The following is a 26,205-nucleotide window of genomic DNA, read 5'->3' as shown; positions in this document are numbered from 1 at the left end:
TGGCAAGGTCAGACCTGGGAGATCACACAAACCGGACTCCTAACTCGTGTGACGCCCCCACCCAAGGGGTCAGACACTACAGTGGCCTCTGCAAGGCCTTCCTGCTTCTGCTCCCATCCCCTCCTGGAGCTCCACAGGCAGCTCGAGAATACGGTGGCCCCATCCAGGCACCTGGGGTCACACGCAAATCGAGAGGCTCCCCAGTCCAGAGGTCAAGCCCCAGGGCTGGTCTAACTACCCCCTGCTTGATTTTCCAGGTCACTGAAGCAGAAGCTGTCCCCAAGTGCAATTAGCCGGCACTCACCGGGGCGTGGAGCAACGTCTTGGCTTCTGTCTTCTGCATGGTGCTTCCTTCCAGGGGGAGGCGCTCGATCTTCCCAGTCTGAGCAAAGAGTAAGTGGGTCCCAGGGGGCAGGGGGATCACGGCGGTAGGAACGGAGGGTCCATGGTGAATCGGGGGAGCCACGGTACTCAGACCTGGGTGGCAGGAGAGGTCAATGAGCAAGGCCTCCGTGCAGCAGGAAAGCACACACCAATGCATGTGTGTGGGTGCACACACGCACACACGGGGTCATGCCACCTTCATGGCACCACAAACTGCACGGCCACACAACGCTCATTGTACATTTAAAAGCACAAGGAGCAGAAAGACCACAAAGGGCATATGTGAGGACGATAAGGCAAGGCATGGGTTCAGTATTAAAGGTCATGTGAAAAAAAAAACCAACAACAATGGCTTAGGCTTCCCCTTACTAGAAACAGAAATAATGTAACCATTCCTGCCCTGCTTTGGACACGGGCTGCCACCATGAACCAAAACGACAGCAAGAACAGGCCCCCCAAAACCCCTGCCCCCACGGAGTTCACACTCCAGGGGAAGGTGCTGAGCTTCCCAAGGCTGGAGGGGCTCTCAGAGCAAACCTGCCCTACACGCCCTGTCCCACGGGGCGGGTGAGTCACAGACCCAACCCGACGAGGGGGCACATGCCCCTCCTGCCCCTTCGGGAACAGAAGGATGGTTAGGGGCTCATTCTCCCCCAGGTGCAGCCTAGCCTCCTGAACTCCGACCCTGATGCCTGGCACCACTCTCTGGCTCCCCCGACGAGCGAATGTTCTGAGAAGGGACAGGCAGCCGGCGCTGCAGGGGGAGGGGGCCCGGAATGGACAAGTCATGGCTCTTCTGGGGCTCTGTCTCGGCTCTCTGAAGAGAGAGAGCTGGACCTGGTCCTCGCTGGGGCCATTTCCACTTCCTTCTCCTGCCTGCCTGTCTTGCCCATTGTACCCAGTCTGTGACACAAACCAGGCTGGCTGACTTCTTTACTATGTCTGGAATCCAGCCCTCCTCTCCAAACTCACTGCCAGCAAAGCTGGTAGTTCCCTTGCCTGTTAGGCACCTGCTGGGGCCTGTCACTCCAGCTCAGTTTCTACCCATCAGCCAGCGGTATTTCTAAAACCCGAACCTGGTGACATTGATGCCTGCTCAAGACTCTCCCCGGGCTCCCGGCTGCCCTCGGGATCAACCCCAGAACCCCTGCTGGGCACGTGCGACCCTCCCTTTGGTGCCCCTTCCTCTCTCCGACCTCTCAGCCTGCACCTGCTGCCACAATCGGCTTCCTCAATACCAGCCTCCCCAGAGCTGCTACCTTTGCCTCTGCTCGGTAACATACTGCTCTGCCACAGTTAGCCCACTGCCGCCGTCAGCCTCTGGGTCTCTGGGGCCCCTCCTCTCTCACGAGCTCCTTGCCCTGCCCTGCACCTGTTCGTCTGTCCTGTGAGGTTCTGGGGACTGAGGAAGTGGAGGTGGAGGCAGAATGGGTCCCGAGCAGCACAGACAGCCGGCCTCATGCTCCCCCCACTCCCGGCCCCACACCTCCCAGGGAAGGCCTTCGGTTGGCCTCTTCCAAGTCTGCACATCCCAGCCCGCAGCTGTTGGGAGGCCAGGCGGCCACGGCAGGGAGTGTGCCCTGGGGGACCCACAGTACACATACCCCCTGCTACCAATGCAGTGTGGCTGCAGCCGGTCCCACTGGCATTTGTACACACAGGTGTGCACAGAGAGGAAGAGAACAGGTATGAGGAAACGGTGGGGGGACAGAGAGATGGATGGAGTGGGGGGCATGATAAGGGAGACAGAGAAGAGGGGTGCAGAGGGCAGAAAGGAAGGGAGGGAATGGTCCGGGCTAGTGGAGAGGTGCAGGATTCAGGACAGACAGAATGTGCCACCTGTGTCCTGGGCAAGGCCCCCAGGGATGCTCACGGGCAGCGGGACTCTGGTCCCCGAGGCCCTTCTCAGACCCAAGCCCAGTGTCGCGCTGCCCTCCGACTTACAGGGGGGCCTCATCCCGGGCCTGGTCCTGGTGCCCTCCAGCTCACGGCCGTCGCGATCCACGCACCAGCACTGGCCCGTGCTGCCGTGGCACTGGGTGGGCACGTAGTGCCCGTGCTCGTCACACTCAGGGACAAACAGGCCGGGCCGCTGTGGGTGCGTCAGCCCCGCTGCCCCGAGGATGTGTTCTCTCTCCAGCTGGCATCGGGTTTTCTCCATTTCTACGACAGAGATAAGCACAGAGGAGGCAGTCAGCTGGGTCACCGGGCGGCGTCCACTGGCCGTGGCTGCGGGAGACCCAAGCCAGACACAGACCCGTGAAAGCTCATCGCTGGGTGTTGTGTTGTTCATTTTCTAAAATTTAAAATATCGGATTATTTAATGGATATAACGGTCAAGAAGCTTATGTTTTCTTTTCTAAGCGATTTTTTTTTCAGTTTGTAAACACTGAGGCAAAACTGACACAACAGAAAATTAGTTATTTCAAAGTGAACACTTCAGTGGCATTTAGTCTAATCACGATATGATACAACCACCACCTCTGTGGAATTCTCATCCACTGTCCTCGCTCCAAAGAAAAGCTGACACCTAGAAGCAGTTTGCTCTCCACTTCGCCTCCTCCCAGCCCCTGGCAGCCAGCAGCCAGCGACCTGCATTCTGTCTCCATGGATTGCCTCTCCTGGACATTTTCTATAAATGTGACACATACGTGTCATGCATACGACATGTGACCTATTGTGTCTGGCTGCTCTCAGTCGGCAGAAGGTCTTCGGGGTTCAGTCATGGTGTAGGATCCATCAGGACGTCACTCTTTTTTATGGCTGACTAGTATTCCATGGGATGGCTAGACCACATTTTGTTTATCCATTCATCACTTGATGGCATCTTAAAACAAACTGAAATCTGTTTTAAGAAACTTTGTTTCTCTGAAATTTGTCCTTTGTATCATCTTGAGCTTCCTGATTATCCACACTGAGTCGAGGTCAAAGATTTGGGAGACTAAACACCCCAGAGCACATTTTCCAACATTTGTTTCCTTTCAACGATGAGCTCGTGTTTGGCATGAAACATGGCCTCTTACCCTTGTAACTCGGATCCCCAGGTAAGGAAATACTTCTCTATCTGTGGGGAATGGCCTGGAATCAACAATTCCCCGGTACGCAGAGCTGTAGCTGGCTCCACACAGGCTGGAGTGAGGCCATGATTCTGCAGTTGTGTCATGGAAACAACCGCATTTAATACACAAATGAATGAGAGTTCCAATAAAACTTTATTTACAAAAACAGACAGTGGGCCATATTTAACCTGTGGGGACTGTAGTTATCAATGCCTGCTCTAGGGCATTACTAGTTATGTTAGGGAGATATTTTATATAAATATGCTAATTCACATATTAACATGCATTAACTAATACGTTAACGTATTAATATATTGTAGCGTTAATATATATTAACATATATTGTAACGTAATATGTAATAATCTGTTTCGCAGAACTTTGTGTCTGAAAGTGTTTTTAACTCTCGGTTCCACCACTTTTGCTGTTATCCTGGGCACGTCAGCAATGCTGAATAGGCCGCAGCCCTCACTGCCGGACAGCAATGGCGGCAGTAACTAACCCCACGTATTATTGTGAGGAGTAAGTGAAATATGACAAGACAATGCGTATACAGATGGAATTTGAAATTCCACACTCAAATGTTTACTTGTGAGTATATCTACACATGGCCTCCACAGTGACATTCAGTGTGCGTGTTGCCAGTAGGTATTTAAGGTGCCTGCTGTCTATGCTGCCAGTTCTCACGCTAGCCTGCTTTGTGTAGTTGCTCCCGTGATCAGAAGCAGTGAGCGGGCCAGGAATATCTGTGTTGACCCTGGCAAGGGAAAAGTGGGTACGCTTTCGCTTTGTCCTAGGGGCTAATATTAAAAAACAAACAAACAAACAAACATCTTTGATGTAGGAAGAGCCAAATAAATTTGTGTATGAAGACACAAATAAGCCACCTGCCTGAAGATGCTGGGTTTTGTTGGCTCTTGGAAGTGGAAGTTGCTTACTTCCTCAGTATCTTGCACGGGCACGGGATTTTCAAGTTCCCATATCAACTGTCTCCATTCACACGTGTTGCATTTAATTCTCTACCAGAATCGTATGCACCAGGCAACTCCATTTTTTACACCAAATGAGAGTCTCAAGGCTCCGATTGGTGAAGGGGCTCCCAGGCCACACCACTAGGAAGTGGCTCAGCTCAAGCTAGAACCTGGGTCTTTGCATTCCTGGCCCAGTCCCTGCCCCTCTGCACCCATGAGTCCAGTGCCCAGAACGGCTCATGCATACTGGACGTGTTATGTCAACGGTGATATATACAAGTGAGCTTAATGCACTCACTGAAATTATCTGTGGCCCTCAGACTCAGTTTCCTTCCACTGACATTTGTAGATGGTGTTGTGTGTGCTATCAACAACACCAAACGTTTAAGGAAGTAGGGTTGCCCCATTTTATGTGGCTGACAGTTTTGTGTTGATGTGGTGTTTGGCTAACATACAAAATCTCAAGTGATCCCGAATTTATAGTGGAACTTTTAAGAGTGTATCTTGAACTTATAAAGAGGAGGAGAAAACCTACCAATTGTGACTCAGGAAATGGAATTTCAAGTGTGTTTGTGGAAAGCTGTGACGTCACTGAGTTTCTTGGGATGGCTTCCCAGCCTGGCCAGCAGGCAGCAGGAGCACCTCCAGTGGAAGCCCCCTGCTGAGGGTCTCACCCCACCATGGGGAATTTTCCATTGCAGGCGGGATGGGGAGGGGTGATAGAGACACATTTTCTGGCCCTGTTTCTGGCTGATAAAATGACAACTTGGGCAAGATTCCTTTTATTCATCTAGTCTGAGGAAGAAGTCAAGACCTGATATTTTTCCAGCGAAGAGCAGGAAGTCTGGGTGACTTTCTCAAGATTGCGGACAAAAAAAATGAGAAAAATCAAATAGAGAAATCCGAAAAAAGCACCTTTTAAATCTCTTGACTTGCATTTCATTTCCTTGCCTGATTAAATTTCTTTCTCTGTGTTAATTCAAATAAGTAACTATTGTAGCCTCTGATATACTCGGTGGGGTGGAGGAGCTCGTATGGGGAGACCTCACTTATTCAGCTTCTTGTCGCATCTCCCATCAGGGGCCAGCTGCTCCTAGGGGCTCTTCCACACACCTAGATTTACCTATAATAAAAATAATCTAACAGTAGAGACCGTAAGAATGCTTTTCTTAAAAGGGTCTTACTCAATTTTGAGAAAAACTGCCATAGAAATCTCTTATATAAGGAGTTCAAGGAACCTTTTTTGTTTTGTTTTGTTTTTTTTAGAGATTTTATTTATTTGACAGAGAGACAGCCAGCGAGAGAGGGAACACAAGCAGGGGGAGTGGGAGAGGAAGAAGCAGGCTCCCAGCAGAGAAGCCTGATGTGGGACTCGATCCCAGAACGCCAGAATCACGCCCTGAGCCAAAGGCAGACGCTTAACGACTGAGCCACCCAGGCGCCCCTCAAGGAACCTTTTTGTAAACCAAACAATTATTCAGGTCTCATGTTCTTTGTTTATAAAACAAAAGGAGATGAATTATAGAATTTCTTAAGCCCTGTCTAGCTCTCACTGGGAAATTCAAGTTTTCTAACATTCGGTTTGTTTGAAGCAAAGTGCACATGAAACACAAACGACAAGACATATAACAAACAAAAAGTGTCCATTAAACTGTTCCTCAGTTTTCTTTTCTTTAAGTTGTATTATCCTAAATGCTTTCATCTTTCCTTGCAGCCCTGCCCTTTGAACTCCTGAAAGATGTGTGGTGCGTCTTTCGGTGAAACATGCTGGTAAGTGTGACTGGTGCCAAGTGTGAAGAGATGTGATCAAACATCCGTAGGCTTGGTATTTGCCCTTAAGGACCAGGCTTTACAACTCTAACCAGGACTTTGTATATGCTTCTTTGATCCACTAATAATCCGCTCTCCTACTTTCCAAACCTCTAAACAATTACATTCCCCCAGACAAAGTCAGTGGAGGTGGTAGCCAGCCTCCAAGATGGCCCCAATCTCCTGCCTCCTAACATTCTCACATTTAAGCAATTGCCTTTCACACTGTCAGAGGGTTGGCCTGTGATTAATAGTATCACCAGAAGTGACAGCTGGTCACTTCCCAGATGAGGTTACAAAAGACTGTGGCTTCCATCTTGGATGTGCTCTCTCTCTCTCATCACTTGCTCTGGAGCGAGCCAGCTGCCAGGTCTTGAAGGTCACTGAGGCAACCGTGTGAAGAGACCCAGGCTGTTAGGACCTGAAGTCTTCAGTCCAACAACCCCTGAGGAACAGAGGCCTGCCAGTCACCACGTTGATCCCTCAGTTCCTGATGAACCTCAGAAAAGACTGTAGTGCCAGCTAATACGTTGACAACAACCTAATGAGAGACCCTGAACCAAGACCACCCAGCTAAGCTGCTCCTGAATTCCTGACCCTCAGAACTGTGTGATAATATTTATGTTTTAAGCTGCTAACTTTGGGGATCCTTTATTACAGTACAATAGATAACTACAATTAACCCTTGAACAACACAGGTCTGAATCGTGGATTTTTTTTTTTTTAAGATTTATTCATTTTAGAGAGAGAGAGAGAATCTCAAGCAGACGCCAAGCTGAGCATGGAGATTGATGCAGGGATCTATCCCTCGACCCTGAGATCATGACCTGAGCTGAAACCAAGAGTCGGACGCTTGACTGAGTCACCCAGGCTCCCCTGAACTGTGGATTTTTTACCAAACAGGTAAAATTTTTTTACATGTTTTACCAAATATGTAAATGTATTTTCTCTTCTTTATGGTTTTCTTAACCGCATTTTCTTTCCTCTAACTCACTTTATTGTTAGGATACAGTATATAATACATATGTAACATACAGACTATGGGTTCATCGACTGTTTATGTTATCAGTAAGGCTTCCGGTCAACAGTCAGCTATTAGTAGTTAAGTTTTTGGGCAGTCAAAAGTTATACACAGATTTTTCAACTCTGTGTGTGTAGCAGGGGGGGTCAGTGCCTCTAACCCCCATGTTGTTCAAGAGTCAACTGAAATATGGTGGCCTTCAACCTTTCTGGCCATGACCCAGAGGAATACATTTCACTCAGCAACTCAATACATACAGGCACAGTTATGCGCGTGCGCACATCCTCACCCACGCACAGAGACTAGCGTCATTTCATGAAACGGTACTTCTTCCTACTATGCACACTCTACATACTCGGATGTTTTCCTGATTATTGTTTTCTGTTCTATTCCATTGAAAAGAAAAGATAAGAGTCTACTGAACCGATTTCACAACCCACACATGGATTGTGGGCAAGAGTGCGGAGGCGCGGGGGGAACAAATCGAATTTCTTGTCTTGCCTGTCATCGGGTGACACTACAGTAGCAGTGACCTTAACTGACTGACTCACCCTCAAAGACAGTGTAGTTTGATTTTTTTAAAACTCGTCCCCATTTTACACACTAGGAATCAAATTAAGTGCTGACTGTCTGATTCCCTGCACCTCACTGTTGGGCAGTAGGAGTCCAGATGACACTACATGGTATTTTTCTGTTAATATTTCATAAAATATTTTAGTCAGACAAAATTTAGAAAAATATGATGAAAACCTCTGTGTTCATATTCCAGCTGAAAAAAAATAATTAGAAATAGGAAGGTGGCCCCTGTGCAGCCCTCCTTGATCCTAACTGCCTCTTTCCCACCGTGCAGGTAACCTTGAGCCCTGAGTTTTTATTTTCATCCCTGTATATGCATTTTGTAGCTTTCTTACATATGTATACACACGTAGGTTTACTTTCATACAGTGTTACATTTTACATAAAAGGGATCATACTGTATATGTCCTTCTGCTACTTTTTCCCTGCATAACATGTTTTTGAGATTTATCCATCAACCCTAGCTCATTCATTTTAACTGCTGTTTATTATTTCATTGTATGAAATGTACCCAAACTCACTAGTCCATTCCTCCTGCTGATAATCGTTTAGATTTTTTTTTGTTACCAATACTCAATGAACATTCACATATATTTCTAGTGCACATTCTCTCTTGACAATATAACTAGATGTTGAATTTTTTAAAAGAACAGGAATGAATACATAAACACTCCTAGCAGCTAGCTCTTAAAGGTTTTCTCCTTGTCCTGTCTTCATATCCCAGCCTGCAGGGCTGAATTTGTTTCTGTTTAGTTAACAGAGCCTTAGAGAAGGGGCAAGGAGTGAGGTTAAAAACAAAAACCAAAAACCAAAAAATGAAACATCTGCTTTTTTTCAAACTGGCGATATGAAGCAAGCCTAAGGAAACAACGAATGTTAGTCATTTTTAGTAGCTGCTGGAATATCTTGACTGAGATTATCATGGACTCTTCTCTATGTAACCTGCCCATGAGAATTTATGGGCAGCGTGACGGTTTTTACCCACAACTTCAGGAACAAGAAGGTTGGCCCTGCCTCAGTTCATCTTGGCTGGGGGTTGGGAAACATTTCCCGTCAAGGGCCAGGTGGTAAATATTTCAGGCTTTGTATACTTTATAGTCTCTACCACAACTACTGAACTCAGCCTTTGTAAAATTAAAGAAGCCATAGACTATACATAAACTAACAACCACGGCTCTTTTCCAATAAAACTTTATTTACAAAAACAGGAGCTGGGCCAGATTTGCCGTGCCAGTGCTAGTATGCAGATCCTTGTTCTAATCAGAAGAAAACAATGTAGACCAGAAATGTGTAGTATTATATATCCAAATTTTAACTTTAATCTATTACTTTTCTCCTTTTTGATGGGCAACTATCCTAAAAACTGGTCACACCTTGCCCTGTGGAGAGTATAGAAAAATAAATACTTTTATATACTGCTGGTAGGCATGGAAACGGGTGCATTCATTTGTTTTTCAACAACTACAAATCGGTGAGCGTCCTCCTGGACCACATACTCCACTGGATACTGGGGACATAGGAATAAAATGCATAAGCGCCCTACACTCACGGGCTAACATTGGAATACTTACTAATTGCTTAAAAAGGTGATGGTAAAATGGATATTTTGTTGAAACATACAATTGTGTATATATAGGACATTCTTAGAGTGGCATAAATATATCTGGCCAATAACAGCAGCAGTAATTACAAATAAGTAATCACATGACTCCAGTCTGAGGTGTCAGGTATATTCTTAATCTCATGATGGAATATCATGTGATTTAGGGGACCGAATCCAGGCTGGAGTCCATCTGACAGACCTGGGTTTGGGTCTCTGTTCCAGCACTTACTACCAGTGGGACCTTGATTACGGCTTTATCTTTTTAAGCGTCATCATCCTTTGTGTAAACGGAGATTGCAATCGTGTTCATTTTCTTTTTTTTTTTTTTTTAGATTTTATTTATTTATTTGCAGCAAAATAGAGAGAAAGCAGCAGAGGGGGAGGGAGAAGCAGACTCCCCTCTGAGCAGGGAGCCAGATGCAGGACTTGATCCCAGGACCCCAGGATCACAACCTGAACCGAAGGCAGATGCTTAACTGACTGAGCCACCCAGGCGCTCCCATAGTTGTCTTTTTAAAATGAACACGACTGGGGCGCCTGGGTGGCTCAGGTGGGTAAGCATCTGATTCTCAATTTCAGATCCGTTGTGATCTCAGGGTCATGAGATCGAGACCTCGTCGGGCTCCAGCTGGGTGTGGAGTCTGCTTGGGATTCTCTCTCTCCTTTGCCCCTCCCCCCCCCGCACCCACCCCTATTGGTGCTCTCTCTTTTAAAAAAAGATGATTATGAACATTACGTGAAATAGGATGGGTGAAGCAACTAGCACAAATGGCAGCCAATTACACTTCTTCATTCAACAGCACGTGCTGAGTGCCTCCTAAGTACCCAGATTGATTCCAGATACGGACCTAGGACTCTCATTATCCTTATGGTCTAATGAGACGCCACGCAAGCCTCGGGTCAGCAGGTAACTTCAGAAACCGCACTTCCAGATATAGTAGGTAATACAGACAATTCTGTAGAATCCTCAGCCTGCATTTTCACCCAGTGGTGGCCTTTCACCCCTGCTCCCCACCCCCACCCCATGACTCCCAGGAAGCCGGATGGCTTAATTTTACCTGTGAATTTGACTGGGCCACAGGGTGGGGATATTCCAGATATTTGGTCAAACATTCTAGGGGTTTCTGTGAGGATGTTTTGGATGAGATTAACCCTTGACTTCATAGACTGAGTAAAGCAGATAGGCTTCATATAATCAGTGGAAGGCTATAGAAGAGAACAAAAATGCTGGCCCTTCCCTGAGTAGGAGAGAATCCTTCCTTTCCAAAGACCTACGAACCTGGGACACCAGCTTTTCTCTGCCTTCAGACTCAAATGGAAACATTGGCTGTCCTGGGTCTCCAGTTTGCTAATTGTAGATCTTGGGACTTGCAAGTCTTTACAATTGTGAAACCAATTCCTTATAATCTCTTTATAAACAAACACACACACACGTGCGTGCACACATACATTTCCTATTAGCTCTGTTTCTTTGGAGAGCCCTGACTAATACAGAGCAGTTCTTACCCTGAACTGCTTGCTCAAGTTACAAGGATGGTCAGATTCGAGGTTGTCTGTACAGTTATGGTCTGTGTGGCACCCCCTAGAGTTGGGCAGTGCACAACCTGCATGGTTGTACACTGCAGCTGTGCTCTGACCTCCAACCTTAATGCTGGAGACTTCATAAAGACTCCAACCTCCTCACCTCAGCTCCTCTCCCGGGGGAATGTACTCAGTACACACGAATATGGCAATGGCCTACCAGCTCCAAACGTCTCTGACACCTTACCTTCAGGCACGCAGTGAAAGCCGTCTCCGTGATAACCAGGTTTGCACTGGCACGTGAAGGAGCCTGGAGTGTTGTAGCAGAAGGCATCTGGGTGACATCGGCTTGACTGGCATTCATCCACGTCTGCAAAACAGCCACCAAGCCCAGAGGACAATGAAATTTCTTCTGGAACTCATAGTTTACATAATAATTTAAACCACTTGCTCAACCCTGGGGGACTTTGTTTCTATCTGGGAACAGCAATTTAAAATTCACTAAACATGACTCATCAAAACACGAACTCTCCAATTTCTATCTGGTGTATTTATGTATTTCACTTTGATGATAGAGTTTTCATGGAAAATCAAGCGTGCAAAAGGAAAAAAGAGAAGATTCTTTTGCATTATAAAACGAGCCTTTCTCATCACAAATGAGAGCTTCAAAAATGTTGGAGAGTTTGGAAACATTATTAACGGCTGACAGAAAAACCTCAGAGACAAGAGAAAATTCACATTGTTCAAAAACACAAAGAAAATATCTCAGAAATTATAATCTTAGAAAAGCTTGGACTTTTCAGGAATACTGTAGGCTGTAATGTTAAGCAATTTTGCAAATCAAGGGGTGGGGGTACTTTTTCACAGTTCTCTTACCTAAAATCATCTTTAAGAACAGCTTGGCAGCCAACGATGGACTGACCTCAGGTCGAAAAGAATTCGGTGCAATCGTTTATTCTCTGACTGTAGTCATTTATTCCTAAGGGCACTTGGCTTGTGTTGGAGTAGGAGGTGAGAGCAGGCCAGGGAATGACTATATTATCTTACTAAACAAAAAGCTAGACCTCCAGCCCCATGTATCCAAGAGTTGTTTGCCTTTTCATGAAAGAAAATCTCCTCAGTTCCTAGCAGACAGCAGGAGTCTAGCTGTTGCCTCAGTGAGCAAGTCACGCAGAACGAAATAGCAGGGGGGAGGCTTAATCGTCTTCCCCAGTGAGAGCAGCCCCCAAAGGAAAATGCAGGGTTCACACTACTGCAGAGAGACAAAATGCAGCCCATTTATCCAACAGAGTTGAAAGAATAATTCTCTGAATTTCCACGTGAGTCGGTAATTGGCAGATGGGATTTTTTTTTTTCACGTTCCACAGAGAGAAAAATCAGAGCAACCACGCACCTTGGCAGGCTCGGCCATCCCCAGAGAAGCCTGGCAGACAGGAACAGGTGTAGGAGGACCCTCCCGTGTAGAGACACTGAGCCCGCTGGGGTATGTCACAGTCATGGAGGCCAGTCATGCAGTAGTTGATGGGGCGCTGGTCCACAACAGCTGAAAACAAAAGGTTGACACACAATGTTGGAAAGAGGCCCCCGAGCGGTCCCAGTGCCCTTCTAAGCAAGTTCCCTCTACATCAGTGGGTTAGTCCACTGAGGGGAACGTGCCTAGACCCCAGGCCTCCAGACATCCTGTCAGGCTTCCTCCTCTGCTCCCCACTGGGTTGATACCCCTGGACTTCCTGTTTCTACCACCTGCCTCTGATCAGTCTTCATAGATGGACACCAGGGCTGGTCATTCCACCTGGTACGCAACCTCACCTTCACCCCAGGGCTCTGTCTCAGGTCGCTCTCCATACCAGGTCCCCTAAACCCAATTTTCCTTTCACCTAGACGCGGAGGTGAGCCACGTGCAGGTGCATGTACACACTTCCTGTGGCCACTCTGCTGGAGCATTTGGAGCCAAGGATCTGAGACTTCCACACGGTGTCTTGACCCTTGGCCCACCGGGCAGGTAGAGCACTGACTACGAATGCTGAAGGCAAAGTCACCCATTTCCCCGGAAGGAAGGAGAAAGAAATATTTCTGGGGCAGTGAGAGCTTCTGGTTTTAAAGCTTTAAGACCCAGGTCAGAATCCTGTCCCTTAAAATGTCAGAACAGAACCCTTCCTTCCCTCCAAGGAGGCCCTTGGTGTCTGGATTATACCAAGGACGGAGGGCTTCTCCTCCTTCTCCTCCTCACTGAATCCTCCCAAGACTGATTCCAGTTTTTCTTGTCTTTGAGAGAGAGAGAGAGAGAGAGAGAGAGCTCTAAGCACTGTCAAGGAACAGGTCAAGGATACTCTTCAAGGGTCCAGAGAGAGAGAGAGAGAGAGCTCTAAGCACTGTCAAGGAACAGGTCAAGGATACTCTTCAAGGGTCCAAGTTTCTGTCTGGAAAACAGTCACCCAGATGATACCTACCAAGTCCAAGAACACACTCTGCTTCCTTGGACCCTCCTGTCTTCTCTCCCATCCCCTTGTCTCTAATGCTCTTCTTTTCTCTAGGGTCCCCCTCCTCCACCCCCAACTCCTTCAGCTTAGACTTTCAACAAATTAGGGTCCCTCAAAAGTAGGGAAAGTACATGCAGACAAAACCACCAGGAAGCAAGTCTCACTCTGCTTTCTTTTCTCTATCTCTTCCAACACACACTTATGTCATTTTAGCTCATAGGTGGTCATTTTATAAGTGACATTTGCTCACAGCCTCGTTTTGCTTCAACCTAATTAACAGAGGAGACCCTCCGTACAGGGCAAGCACATATAGATCTCAACGTTCCCTCCCAGCCATTGTCATTATGCATGCATTTCTATAATTTTCAAATCATTTCTAAAAAAAGGCAATTTATAACTGAATTTTTTACATCACGGTTTTCTTTATGGAAGACCACTTTTCCATGCCAAAGCAATCTGCTTCTTAAAAAAGTTTTAAAGCCAGCTTTACCATTCCAAACGGCTGTTTAATTTTTAAAATAAATGGGGACGGCTGGGTGGCTCAGTCGTTAAGCATCTGCCTTCGGCTCATGGTGTGATCCCGGAGTCCTGGGATCAAGCCCCTTTCGGGCTGCCTGCTCTGCTGGGAGCCTGCTTCTTCCTCTCCCACTCCCCCTGCTTGTGTTCCCTCTCTTGCTGGCTGTCTCTCAGTCAAATAAATGTATAAAATCTTAAAAAAGATTTTTTTAAAATAAATGACGCATTTTTTAGTGAGGTTTCACGTCAGTTAAGAGGAAAAGTATCTTCTACGGTTCTTGACGGCGAGCACACAGCCCACAGCCCTGACAGTGTGCCTCAGTTCTCACTCAAACGGAGTTTCTAGATGGTCTTGCAGACGATGTTCATTCAGAGAGGGGTCAGGACAGTCACGGAGGACAGTGGCTGCCCTGACAACCTAAGCCACGAGAGGGGACATCGGGGCGCCCCGCTGTGCTTTCCTCAAAGGCTCCCGACCTTGCCGAGCTGGAAATTTCTCTACAACTCTGATCCCACCCAATCCACTAATGGGCAGCTATATGCTGGGAGGAGGGGGGTTTTCTGGCAAGGACAGAAAACCAGGCTCAAATGAGAAATAAAAATTAATTAGAATTCCAAGTAGACTGTAAGTTGGGGTTGTGCTTTTCTAGCGCCTCCTTTTCTGAAAAGAAACTTGGAAAAGGACCGTGCCCTGAACGGGAAGGAACAGAGCGGCCTGGCCTTCTGAGCCACTGCCGCCCACCTGGCAGTTGTCCCCCAGAGACACCCACAGGCTGGCTGCGGCTGGAAATGAGGTGACGGGGGAGAAGGAGGGAGACGTCAAGAGGGAAAGACAACTGAGGGAAAGAAGTCACATGTAAAAGGAGAGAAATGTATATAGCGTATAAAGAGCTCTAAAGACGGTGGTTTCCCTAGTTTAAGTTCTGAGAATAAGGTCACAAAAGTGAATGATTTACAATAATTTCTCCTAACAGTATGACAGGCAGGGAAGGGAGAACACTGGTGAAGTGAGGCCAAACCTAAGGCCCTCTTCCTGCCTTGAGGGACGGGCAGGTACATGGTGTTGTGCACTGCACAAAGACACCCACGTGAGGGGTCAATGGAACCTCAAATTTCCCCATGTTCCACACACAGAGCCACGTATCACAGGGCTGTGGCCATGCAGAGGGGGGTCGTCTATGTCTTCACATAAAGATGATTCATGAGCTGTTTCCTTTGTGTGAACATACTTTGCACATTCTAATTAACTTTACAGTTAACAGTGCGAAAAAGAAAGGTCTCGGGTTTACAGGAAATGCCGAACACTAGGCAGCCCCTCCCACGCGGGATACCGATCCTCACAGAAAGATCATTACCCCTGGCCAGCCCACATCCACTGCACGAGCCCCAGCCCTTCACAGTTGGTGAGGCACAGCACGGGCCTCCTAAACAGTCCCAGTTCTCTTCTCTCCCTTCCCTGCTGTGACCTGGAGGAAACCGTTTCCAACCCAGGCTGCCCACGCAGGACAGAGCTGTCACGAGGAATTTAGGCAGAGGTGAAACTGCCCATTAGATGGTGACAAGCCAGAGTGATGTGTTTGAATGCGTTCAGGCAGACATGGTTTTTTACCCCATGAGCCACCTCTCCATCGGCGAGTCTCAAAGGAGCTGAGTAATAGGGGGTGAGAGCTAAGCAGGATGGAGCTGCGTGAGGCCTACAGGCAGTGGGAGAAACAGGAAACCTCACAAGGCCCGGACCCAGTGGCATATCTTCAAGTGGTCTTCACATTTGTTTCTGAGCAGTGGGATCCACCATTCAAACAAAAATCTCACACAGAATTCCATGTATAGAGAAATGAATGGCTGGAGGTCAGGGCAGAGGACCAACATGCTCAGGCTTCCATGGATCCTCACCAGCAGCTCCCGAGGGATCTCCAAGGGCTCTGGGGGACACAGTGAACCCATGATCCAGTCCGAGGAACTGAGGTCCAGACACATGAAGTGTCTTCCCCAAAATCCAATGCCTCGGAGTAGACGTTTGCACCCCCCACCTCCAGTGAGCGTGCACGTGGGGGATGGTTGGCCACAGAAACCCAGGACGTCACGCCTCACAGCCATCTACCCCAGGACTGCACCTCCCACCCCCCAGGTCTGAGTCTGGATGTAATGTAAATGGTGCTGTCATGAAAAATAAACGTCTGAATTGCCTTCATCTCAAAAAAGCGGGGAAGGAAGTCAGGCCAGATACACAGAAATGGTTGTGCTCTATTGAAAAAGAAAAAGAAGTAACCTTAGCAGAGCTGAAATCTGCACTCTGTGCAAAGGGGACTGGCTTCTCTAAATCCACAGATGTTTGGGTCACATTCAAAATATGAGAACTGCCTGTTCCCTTCCGCCCTCAAGCCATCACCTCACCCTGGGACCTCGCTCATCTGAGCTTCAAGACAGAGCGAACAGAAAACACGCTAGGCTTCAGTGAATAGCAAGGAAGGGGCAAGGAGGTGGCTCGCTGACGCCATAAAAGAAGAATCTGTTTTAAAATTGGAAAGAAATGCTGAACTAAGATAGCCCATTCAGCATGCTGCCCTCCAGACCCGGAAATCTGCAAGAATCTTTGAACTTAAAATTCTTGGAACCCACAGGTCAGAGTGCGGCAGTAAGAAAAAAGTGGAAAAATCTAAACAATCTGGCTCTTTGTGGTTGGCCTACGAGCACCACCCCCCAAAGCATCACCAACCTAAAGCATTATTAGCCTAATGAAGAGCTTCAACTCACTTCCTTTGACAAGGCTAAGAAGTTCTGCCACGACTTGCGGCTTACAATGACGTCGCTTATTCTTGAGACGTATGACCCTCAGGTAGGTGAAGGGAAGGAGTGAGGTCTGATTCACCTCTGTAAACTGCTTCCCGGAACAACAGAAGCCGGCACCTGCCATCTCAACCAGGATAATTACCTGGGGCATCACCTTCATTCACACAGGTGCGAACACACACCATATGGATAAGTTTTGAAAAGTTACCCACAGAACTTACCCACACACGTTCCCTCCTCTGAAAATTGGTAACCCTCCACACACTCGCAACGGAAGGTTCCGGGGTGATTATTGCAGATCGCATGGCTCCCACACACCGAGGGCTGTTCTGAACATTCATCGATATCTACAACGAATTTTTTTTAAAAAACGCAAAACTTTAAAAAAAAAACTTCAAATATCAGTAAACATATTTTGGCCTGTAAATGGATCAATTCTAAAACAAACTTTTCTATATTCCAAAAGTAACATTAATAAGATTTTTTTTTGTATGTATTTATCTATGGGAGGAGGGGCAGAGGGAGAGAGAACCTCAGGCAGACTCTGTGCTCAGTGTGGAGCCGGACGCAAGGCTCAATCTCACCACCCTGAGATCCTGTGCTGAGCTGAAACCAGGAGTTAGACATTTAACTGACGGAGCCACCCGGGTGCCCTGATAAGAGGTTTTTGTTTTTTTTCTTTCCTGTGCATAACTTTAGAGAGTGATCCCGAGTAAACGTGTGCTTCCCCTGCCTCTCCTGGAGTTAGTTCCTGAGCCTGGGGTTGGCTAACATCAGAATGGCACACACACGTCAGAAAGCTGTGTGGACAAGTGTCCAGCTCCTAAAACTACAAGCATATTTAAACGTGCTACTCAAAAATACTACCTTTCTCCACTTACAGGTGCAAAGCAAAGCTGAACAATTTAAAGCCTAACTGTGAATTTCAGAATGTTGTCTAGAGCTTAATGCACTAAAAGGAAGGCCATTAACTCATCACACTGTAAATGAACTGGTAGGGTGATGTCCTCTCATGACAACACCAAAGCCATCACATGGGATAATGCGAGACAAAAAAATATACGCCTTGGAGCAGGACGTAGCTAGGTTCAAATCCTGCCTCCTCTAGTTACCAGCTTGTATGGTCTTGCGCACGTTACTAACTACCCAGCCTCAGTTTCCCGTTGGTAAATGAAGCATAATACTACTGATCTTGAGGGGTTCTTCTGAGGATTACAGAAATTGGAGGTAAGCCAGACGAGCGCTTAGTATGCTCAAGAAAAATAGCTATTATTATAATTTTTAGGGGTTCATCCTATACAACCAGCCATGGGGATGGATTTGGCCAATTCTAGGGACATGGCCCTCAGATGACCACTAGGCATCGGGGTCCAAACTGCAGCCAACACCACAGCAAGGCTGGTTGGCCCAGCCAAGAAATCGGGCTAACTCGTCATTACCCTGATTATCTGTCCACTGATGGATTAAAGTAAATACAATCACACAAGGTCTTTCCCATGCCAGCCTCATTCTCAGAGTGTATACAGTTACTTCTGGCATTTCTAGAACCCTGAGACATGGGGACGTCATTTCGTGATGGGCTGAGATAATACAAGTCCCCTCCTCTTCTCACCCTCCTCCAATGCCTTCACGTGAATCTTTCACACTTGGAAGACAAAAGCCTCATGCGTCCACCTCCGATGGCCAGCCTAGCCCGTCTCTTCATTGGTGACACAAATACCCTGCTGGCCTATTGGACCACATTGCACAAGATAAGCATTTTTGCCACGTCAGCCCCAGAGCTTGACCTCTACCCATAAAAAAACCTAAACCAAATGGTATTCAGCTTTTAAAAAATATATTGCAATGCATGTTCCTTTACAATGTTTGCGAGATACAAGATCTCACACAAGAGGTCCGCTCTGGGCACAGCTGGAAGGTCACGGCACAAAGTTCCTCCCAAAGCAGCCTCTTCCATGAGTCGGAGCTGGGGTGCGGCTACGGGAATATTTAGCAAGCGTGGACTCCACAGTTCCATCCGCCAGCTGCTACTCCAACAACACAGGAGAAAAAAAAAATCAGTCCAGCTTCCATGGTCTCTGTGCCCTAAGTCTCAGAGGACACTCCCAGCACAGATGTCTGGACGCCCTGTTCAGACTGCCGGGCTCCACAGCTTAGACTCCACTGCCAAAGCACAAGAGACCAGAGCAACCGTTTTCAATCACAGGGACAGAGCGAAATCACCCGGGGAAGCGTTCCAAGTTCTAGTTCCCCCTGGGGGTTTGCGGACAGGGAAGCTGTGTGTTTCAAAAAAGCTACTTTAGTAATTGAGGGGGGTGATCAATCCCTTACGCCCTACCTACTGCTGGCCAGTAGGACCTGGGGGCCCATGGGATGAGGGAGGGGATGGTCCCCTGGCACATGAAGGTCTAGACCTCCATGAAGCTCTCTCTGTGTGTGTGTGTGTGTGTGTGTGTGTGTGTGTGTGTGTATATATATATTTCCCCAAGCAGGGTGACACCTTCTCTGTAGAGCAAGACTCCAGCAGTTTCCCCGCCAAGAGATCAGAGTCCTTATAGTGAAATTCTTCTCAATGTCTAATTTACATCCTTCTGTAAACTGAGGCTAGGACTTCAATCCTTCCTTTAGTGGAAACGGTGAATTGGTGCTAACTGCCCCTGATAAAATATCACAAAATCCACTTCAAGTTTATTGTTCTCTTCTCTGGGAAGAGATTTCCTTGCACGTAGATCGTTCTCCAGCCCAACAGGAAAGTCCTGGATTATTTGTGTAATTACTGCTTCCTTTTTTATTTTTTTCAGAGTGGCTACTCTTCACGTATTTTCAACAAATCTGTATTTGCCCTTTTTCTCAAGGCCGGGCTCTTTGAGGAGAAGAGTCTCATGATTGATTTGTTAAGTGCCTTGTGTGTACTCAAAATTACTTGAAGAGAGGTTATCCAAAACGATGTCTACAGACTCCCAACTGAGGAATACATGGGAGTCATTCTGCCAGGCAGCAGAACTCAGCGATTCGTCTGGAAACCTTCTCCAAACTACCTTGGAGGGTCACTTTGCAGCACCTAGCCAACACCAGGCTTGTTTGGGATGTCATCTATCATTACATCAACGTTACACAAACTGAATTACAAAGGTTCATTCTCATTCTCTTCTAAGTCACTTTCCAGATCGAAATAACACATGACGTGATTTGCTTAATGCAATTTCCTATCACCAGCCTAACATCTCCATGCATTAACACTCCGAGGCATGTTCTAGTGACCCCGAACAAAAAGGAGCCTGACTGGGAATATACTCACATTCCATGGTGCTAATCTGCCAGAACGAGGACAAACTAGAGAACAAAAGCAAATCCACACATGACCACCTGTCTTGCCGAGCGAGCACATCAGAGGGTTTTCTATGATAGCAACAGATTACGTAAGGTATGGCTGGTTGTGCCTTGTGAAGTGAAGCAAGCACTCTCACTACGATCTGTTCAGGTACCAAGAGCAGAAGAATTAGCCAGAGGTCATGGGTCAGCAGCAGCGCGCTGGGGCATCCCCATGCTTTACTCACATTCAGTTGGCTTGTGAAGTTGAAGCAAGGCCACATAAAGACTAAGGAGGTATATGCTTCCACCAAAGAGGTTAGGGATCCCATCCCCGCATCATGCCCGTCACCATCTTCCTGGCTCTGAGAGGGCTCTGCTCATGCGCGCACGCACGCACACACACACACCCTACCGCTGCTTCAAACTGGCCTGAGCCAGTTCAGCCATTCAAGACTGTTGGGCTCTTTGGGAAAATTCTGGAAAACTCTGATGATTAGATGCGAATAGGAAATCTGTCCCCTTCCCAGTCGCACGTTACAAGGAAGGTGAGCCTCGGATTGAATTCCACCGTGCCATCAGCAGGCTGGCTAAATGGTTATACAGTCTGTTACTGTAAGCACAAGTCCCTGCTCCCCGTGGTTTCAGATGACCCAGTGAGAACCTCCCGTAGCTTCACTCTGCGGCAAACACAGCAACATACGGATAGTAGGACCTGCCAACCTTTACATTAAATCAGTACATGAAATCTGCCACTCATCAGAGAGATGGATTCCAGACCTAAGGCCGCTGTTCCCCAATTTCAAGGCTCACCAGATTCCTTGACCCCAGTCATTCAAGGGGGCTGTTCATCTTGCTGGCCAAACACATGTGTGCATGCCACTCTTTCACTGGGGGAACTTCCTTCTAGCATCTACTACATCTGCTAACGAGCCCTCTGCTGCAGATTTAAGTGGCTCTGGTCGAAGCGCTTGACATTCCTGCACTCGTTGCCTCTGCTGGCTGGACTCTTCACTGAGTCAGGAATCAACTAACTGGCCCTTGGACTGAAATTTAGTCACAAACATAGAAGTATCCAGAAGTCACAAACAGAAGTATCCAGGGGCACCTGGGTGGTTCAGTCAGTTAAGCGTCTGCCTTCGGCTCCGGTCATGACCCCAGGGTCCTGGGATCGAGCCCAGCATCAGGCTCCCTGTTCAGCACGGAGTCTGCTTCTCCCTCTGCCTGACTCTCCCCCTGCTTGTGCTCTCTCTGACAAATAAATAAAATCTTTAAAAAAAATCTTAAAAAAAAATAGAAGTATCCAGTTGTCGTGGGTAAGTATTCAAAATTAAACTATTAATCAAATAAGTTCAGTGAGAAGGCAGAATATGCGTGCATGAGCCAGACTCAAGTTCCAATGTTCCTGTGTCACCGGCGCACTGTGATGAGTCACAGTGTTTCTTTGCCATAGAAACAGGAATGAACCTGCCACCCAGTGGAATGGCCACTATCAAAATAAATATATAAATAAACCACAATAACAAGTGTTGGCGAGGACATAGGCAAGTGCAGCCCTTGTGTGCTGTTGGTGGGAGCGTAAGATGGTACGGCTGCCACAGGGAACAGTGTGGCAAGTCCTCAAAAAATCAAACATGGAATCACCCTATGACCCAGCAATTCCACTTCTGAGTATATGCCCCCAAACACTTGAAAGCAGGGGCTCAAACAGGTATTTGTACACCCATGTTCATAGCAGCATTATTCACATCAGCCAAAAAAAAAAAAAAAAAAATCGAAGAAACCCAAGGGTCCATAGACAGACAAATTAATTAAAAAATGGTAGTGTGCAAACAATGGAATGAGATTCCTGCCTTGAGAAGGAAGTTAGTTCTGACCCAGGCTACCATGTGGAGTCTTGAGACATTATGCTCAGTGAAATAAGCCAGTCACAAAAGGACAAGGACTGTGTGATACCACTCTATGAGATACGTAGAGGAGTCATATTCATAGAAGGTAGAATGGCGGTGGCCAGGGGCTGGGGGGACAAGGGCATGGGGGGTTGTCATTTAATGGGGACAGACTTACAGTTCTGCAAGGTGACCATGGGAACCCCAGGTGCGTCCCCTGGTGCTTCCCTCACCCCCGCTCCCGGACACCTCCTCCCAGCCTCTTTCCCAGCCCTCACAAGCCAGAAGGGATGGCTATACCGGAGCAGGTCCTTCCGTCCCCTCGGAAGCCGATGGAACACTCGCAGGTGAACTGAACCCCAGGGCCAGGGCGACAGGCTGCGTTGGTGTCACACCCGTGAGTGCCAATGTAGCAAGGGTTCTGCAGGGCATCTGGGGAGCCCTCTGTGAAGGAGAGACATGGAAGCCAAGTGAGTGATTCAGGAAAGGCAGCAGGTTTCCTCCTTCCGCAGAAAGTAAGGCCCGGCTGATGACCCAGAGAATGGCAGAGGGTCGTGGAACAAGAAACCAGCCGACTCCTGTGCCACCCTGGGGCAGGATCAGCAAACCACGTCCCTCCAGATTCATGCCTGTATTTGTAAATAAAGTTTTATTGGAAACCAGCCACATCCATTCACTTGCATATGGTCTGTGGCTGCTTTCGTGCTACAACGGCAGAACTGAGATCTTGTGACAGGCACCATAGAGCCAGCAAAGCCTAGAATGTTTATCGCCGAGGCTTTTAAGAAAAAACTGTACTACCTCCGATGCCTAGAGCCACAGCTGTCAAAGGAGGAAGAAAGACACCTGCCCTCCTTCTGCTTTATGGAGCTAAGCAAGGACAAACGTGGTCAGCTGGAGAGGTGACCTGGGTATGCACGGAGTACCAAAAAGAACTGAAAAAGAGAAAGACCCTAATGCCAGACCCCAAACATACAGAGCCCATGGGCTTGAAGATTCGGATGATGAGAAGTCTGACACCGAAACGGCATGCTACTCTCCAAACGCCCGCTCCTTGCATGTAGCCAGAAGCATCCACAAACCAGACCTCGGCCCCAGCGATGTGCTACCACAGGGCAGGGGGTGCTGAAGGCTCTGCGCCTGACTCTCATCAGACTCTATTTAGATCTCCTCAGGCCCTGAGCACACCTTCCCAAGGCTGAGCATGACAGCGTTCGAGATGTCCTGCCAAAGCCAGCTGAAGCCTTCGGATGGCCCACTCCACCCCACACAGAACAATGAAGATGCCTGGGGTTAGCAGAACAGAGATGTGTAAGTTTTCTAAGAATCATAGATGACGAGATTATTTATTTCTGTCGGGACATATCTTAGCGTCCTTTTCTTACTGAGAGTAAAAGATGAGAAACGACACATGGAAGAGAAGGCAGAGATGTGCAGGCAGACACACCATGCCCAGTCTGAGCTTCATTCCTACCCCGCACAGGACCAATGGAGTTGCTTAGCGCATAGCGCAAGATCTTCTCCTCCTGGTTGTACAGGACAAACACACTGTCCACGGAGAGCTGCTGGGTGTTGGGCAGGGCCGGCTGGGAGGTGTCGTGGGCACACTCCTGGAAGGTGATGGTCTGGCGCCACTGGTAAGTGTAGATTTTGGAAGGGGCAGCGCCATCTTGCTCAGGCTCCATCACAGTGTACTCCCGCGTGGAAGAGGATGTGATCACTGGAATGCGGTGGGGGAAGAAGGGAGACAAACAAGGCGAGAGGTTTAGTCAAGGGCTTTAAGACCATGGGCAGTATTCCCTGCCCAGATGAGAGATCAGATGGAACGGGAAACATAAGACCACTCACTTCTGCGTTGGGACTCATTGTGCTACCTAGATTTCCCATTCTATTATGGTATTGTTTGCATTAGTAATATTTACTGCTTTCTCTCATCAAATGCTCTTTGTAAGTTTTGAAGCCGCCCAGAACCAAGCCAGAGATTAAGGTCTGCTGAAAAGAGTACATGCTTAAAAGCAGATACACTGAATCTTGCACCACCGCTCACAAGGTGTGAGATCGCAGGCCGGTTACAACTTCTTTAGCCCCTGTTTCTTTGCAGCATGGGTTGGAGTGAGAAGGACATAATGTGTGTAAAATGTCTGGACCCACGCAGGCTAACACTAAGACACACTACCATTTATGGAGCATTGACCATGTGACTGGCAGTGAACTCACGGCTTCATATCTCACTTGGGATTCAATAAATAGCGGCTGTTATGTATAACCCTAGATGAAGCAGTTCTCAGACACTAAAAAAGACAAAATGAGACACTAAATGGATTTCAGTAGCCAATTTCTGAAAAATTACTAAAATGCCGTGAGCAAACCTCAACAGAGGAGAAGAGAGACAATCTTCCCTGCTCAGGAGAGAGCCTGCTTTTCACTCATATGATGAAACACTCAACTTCCTATTTAAAAAAAAAAAAAAAAAAGAATAAAAGGCTCTTTATATTTGTGTGCTCTGCTGTAGTTCATAACAAAAGCCAGAGGATAAATAAAAGATTAGCGTAAGCTGCCTCTTGTCCACCTCCCACGTGCTACGCTGCCAGAAACACCATCTGGTCGCAGGCTGACTGCAGACTGGGGTCCTGCTGCTCATTCCACGTCCTGTTCACCAACCCTTGTGGTCCCCAGGAGAGCCCCATCAAGCCACAGAGCCATGGTAATTAGTACAACCTTTCTGGATGGCAACTTAATGAGAACCTTTAAAAAGTTGTATTGCTTGGCTCAGCAACTCTATTTCTAGGAACCGAATCTTAGAAAAGAATCAGAAATTTGGTCAAGATTTATGATGAAGATGGTCTTTTCAACTCATTATGAGATGGGAAAACTGGAAATAACTTCAGCTTCAGAAAATAGAACGGTTTAAATTAATAGCCATATAAGAGAGTAGTGCAGATTCATTGAAAAGTCTTTTCAAAGCCTATTGAATGAAACTATAAAATATCCAGGATTTGAAATTAACTGGCAAATGAAGATATAATAATGGGGTATAATTGCAATTTTATTTAAATAAAAAGACTATATACCCAGCTGTAGAACACATAATAATATTGCACCATGGGGCGCCTGGGTGGCACAGCAGTTAAGCGTCTGCCTTCGGCTCAGGGCGTGATCCCGGCGTTCTGGGATCGAGCCCCACATCAGGCTCCTGTGCTATGAGCCTGCTTCTTCCTCTCCCACTCCCCCTGCTTCTGTTCCCTCTCTCGCTGGCTGTCTCTATCTCTGTCAAGTAAATAAATAAAATCTTTAAAAATAATAATAATAATATTGCACCAATGTGAAGTTTCCTGACTGTGATCATTGCACTGTGTCTACATAAGAGAATGTTCACGTTCTTAAGAAAAATGGGTGACTTATTTAGGGAGTGGAAGAGCACAATGACTACCATTTACTTCCAAAGAAATGTATTATTTGCAAAATACACACACACACACACACACACATATATATATGAGAATGATAAAAAAAATATGGCAAAATGTTCACAATTGGTGAAACTGGGTAAATGGCAGGTGGAAATTGTGCTACTTTCAACTCCTGTGTAAGTTTGAAATTATTTAAAATAGTAAATTAAAATACAGATATATACATATATACACATGCACATATATTCACATACAGATGCAATAGCCATGCTGTACATTACATCCCTAGGACTTACAAGATCTATGTTGAAATATTATATATATATATGGAGTATTTTTTAAGACTTTTATTTTAAGTAATCTCTACACCCAAGGTGGGGATCAAATTCTCAAATCCACAACCCCAAGATCATGAGTCCCATGCTTCCCCCCACCCCAGCCAGCCAGGTGCCTCTGCTAGGGTATTTTATATATAAATGGGGGAGAACCTGAAAGGAAATAATTTAAACCTAATAATAATTATGTCCCAGTTTTACCATTATGCTTAATTTCTTTTTTTTTTTTTTGCACTAATTTTCTATTAGTGTGTACTATGTCTGTAATTAGGGGAAAAGGTGATTTTAATAAGCTAGTGCCAGTCTATTTCCTGCTTGGAAGCCCAGGGGACGGCCCCTTCCAGGGCCACTGTAGCAGTGGGTGGGTCTGGAGTCAGTGGAGAACTGGGGTGGTCCCCCCAACCCTCCCACCACCTCCCCTTCACCCCGACATCCTCACTCCCTCACCCCCACTCCCCAAGCAGCACTGGCAGCTCACCTCCTCACCCTCACCTCCCTTACCCCTTCACCCCCCAACCCTCCCACCAGCCCATC

At 47.1% G+C, this 26,205-nt stretch overlaps 1 protein-coding gene across 1 annotated transcript in view; it reads right to left on the bottom strand.

Moving 5' to 3' along the window:
• Positions 1-26,205, bottom strand: part of NID1 (nidogen 1) — an 84,968-nt gene that overhangs the window by 14,327 nt on the left and 44,436 nt on the right. Inside the window, exons 8-14 of the mRNA XM_002928264.4 lie at positions 23,401-23,646; positions 22,227-22,370; positions 16,950-17,075; positions 12,336-12,485; positions 11,190-11,312; positions 2,329-2,547; positions 305-477 (exon numbers count right to left, since the gene is read on the bottom strand). Of these exons, the coding sequence (XP_002928310.2) occupies positions 305-477; positions 2,329-2,547; positions 11,190-11,312; positions 12,336-12,485; positions 16,950-17,075; positions 22,227-22,370; positions 23,401-23,646 (1,181 nt within the window). The remainder of the gene's footprint in view (positions 1-304; positions 478-2,328; positions 2,548-11,189; positions 11,313-12,335; positions 12,486-16,949; positions 17,076-22,226; positions 22,371-23,400; positions 23,647-26,205) is intronic.

The sequence above is a fragment of the Ailuropoda melanoleuca genome, chromosome 6, assembly GCF_002007445.2.
Source record: "Ailuropoda melanoleuca isolate Jingjing chromosome 6, ASM200744v2, whole genome shotgun sequence".
NCBI classification, from domain to species: Eukaryota; Metazoa; Chordata; class Mammalia; order Carnivora; family Ursidae; genus Ailuropoda; species Ailuropoda melanoleuca.
The sequence above is the reverse complement of the archived record's forward strand: the minus strand, read 5'-3'. Positions and strand labels throughout refer to the sequence as shown.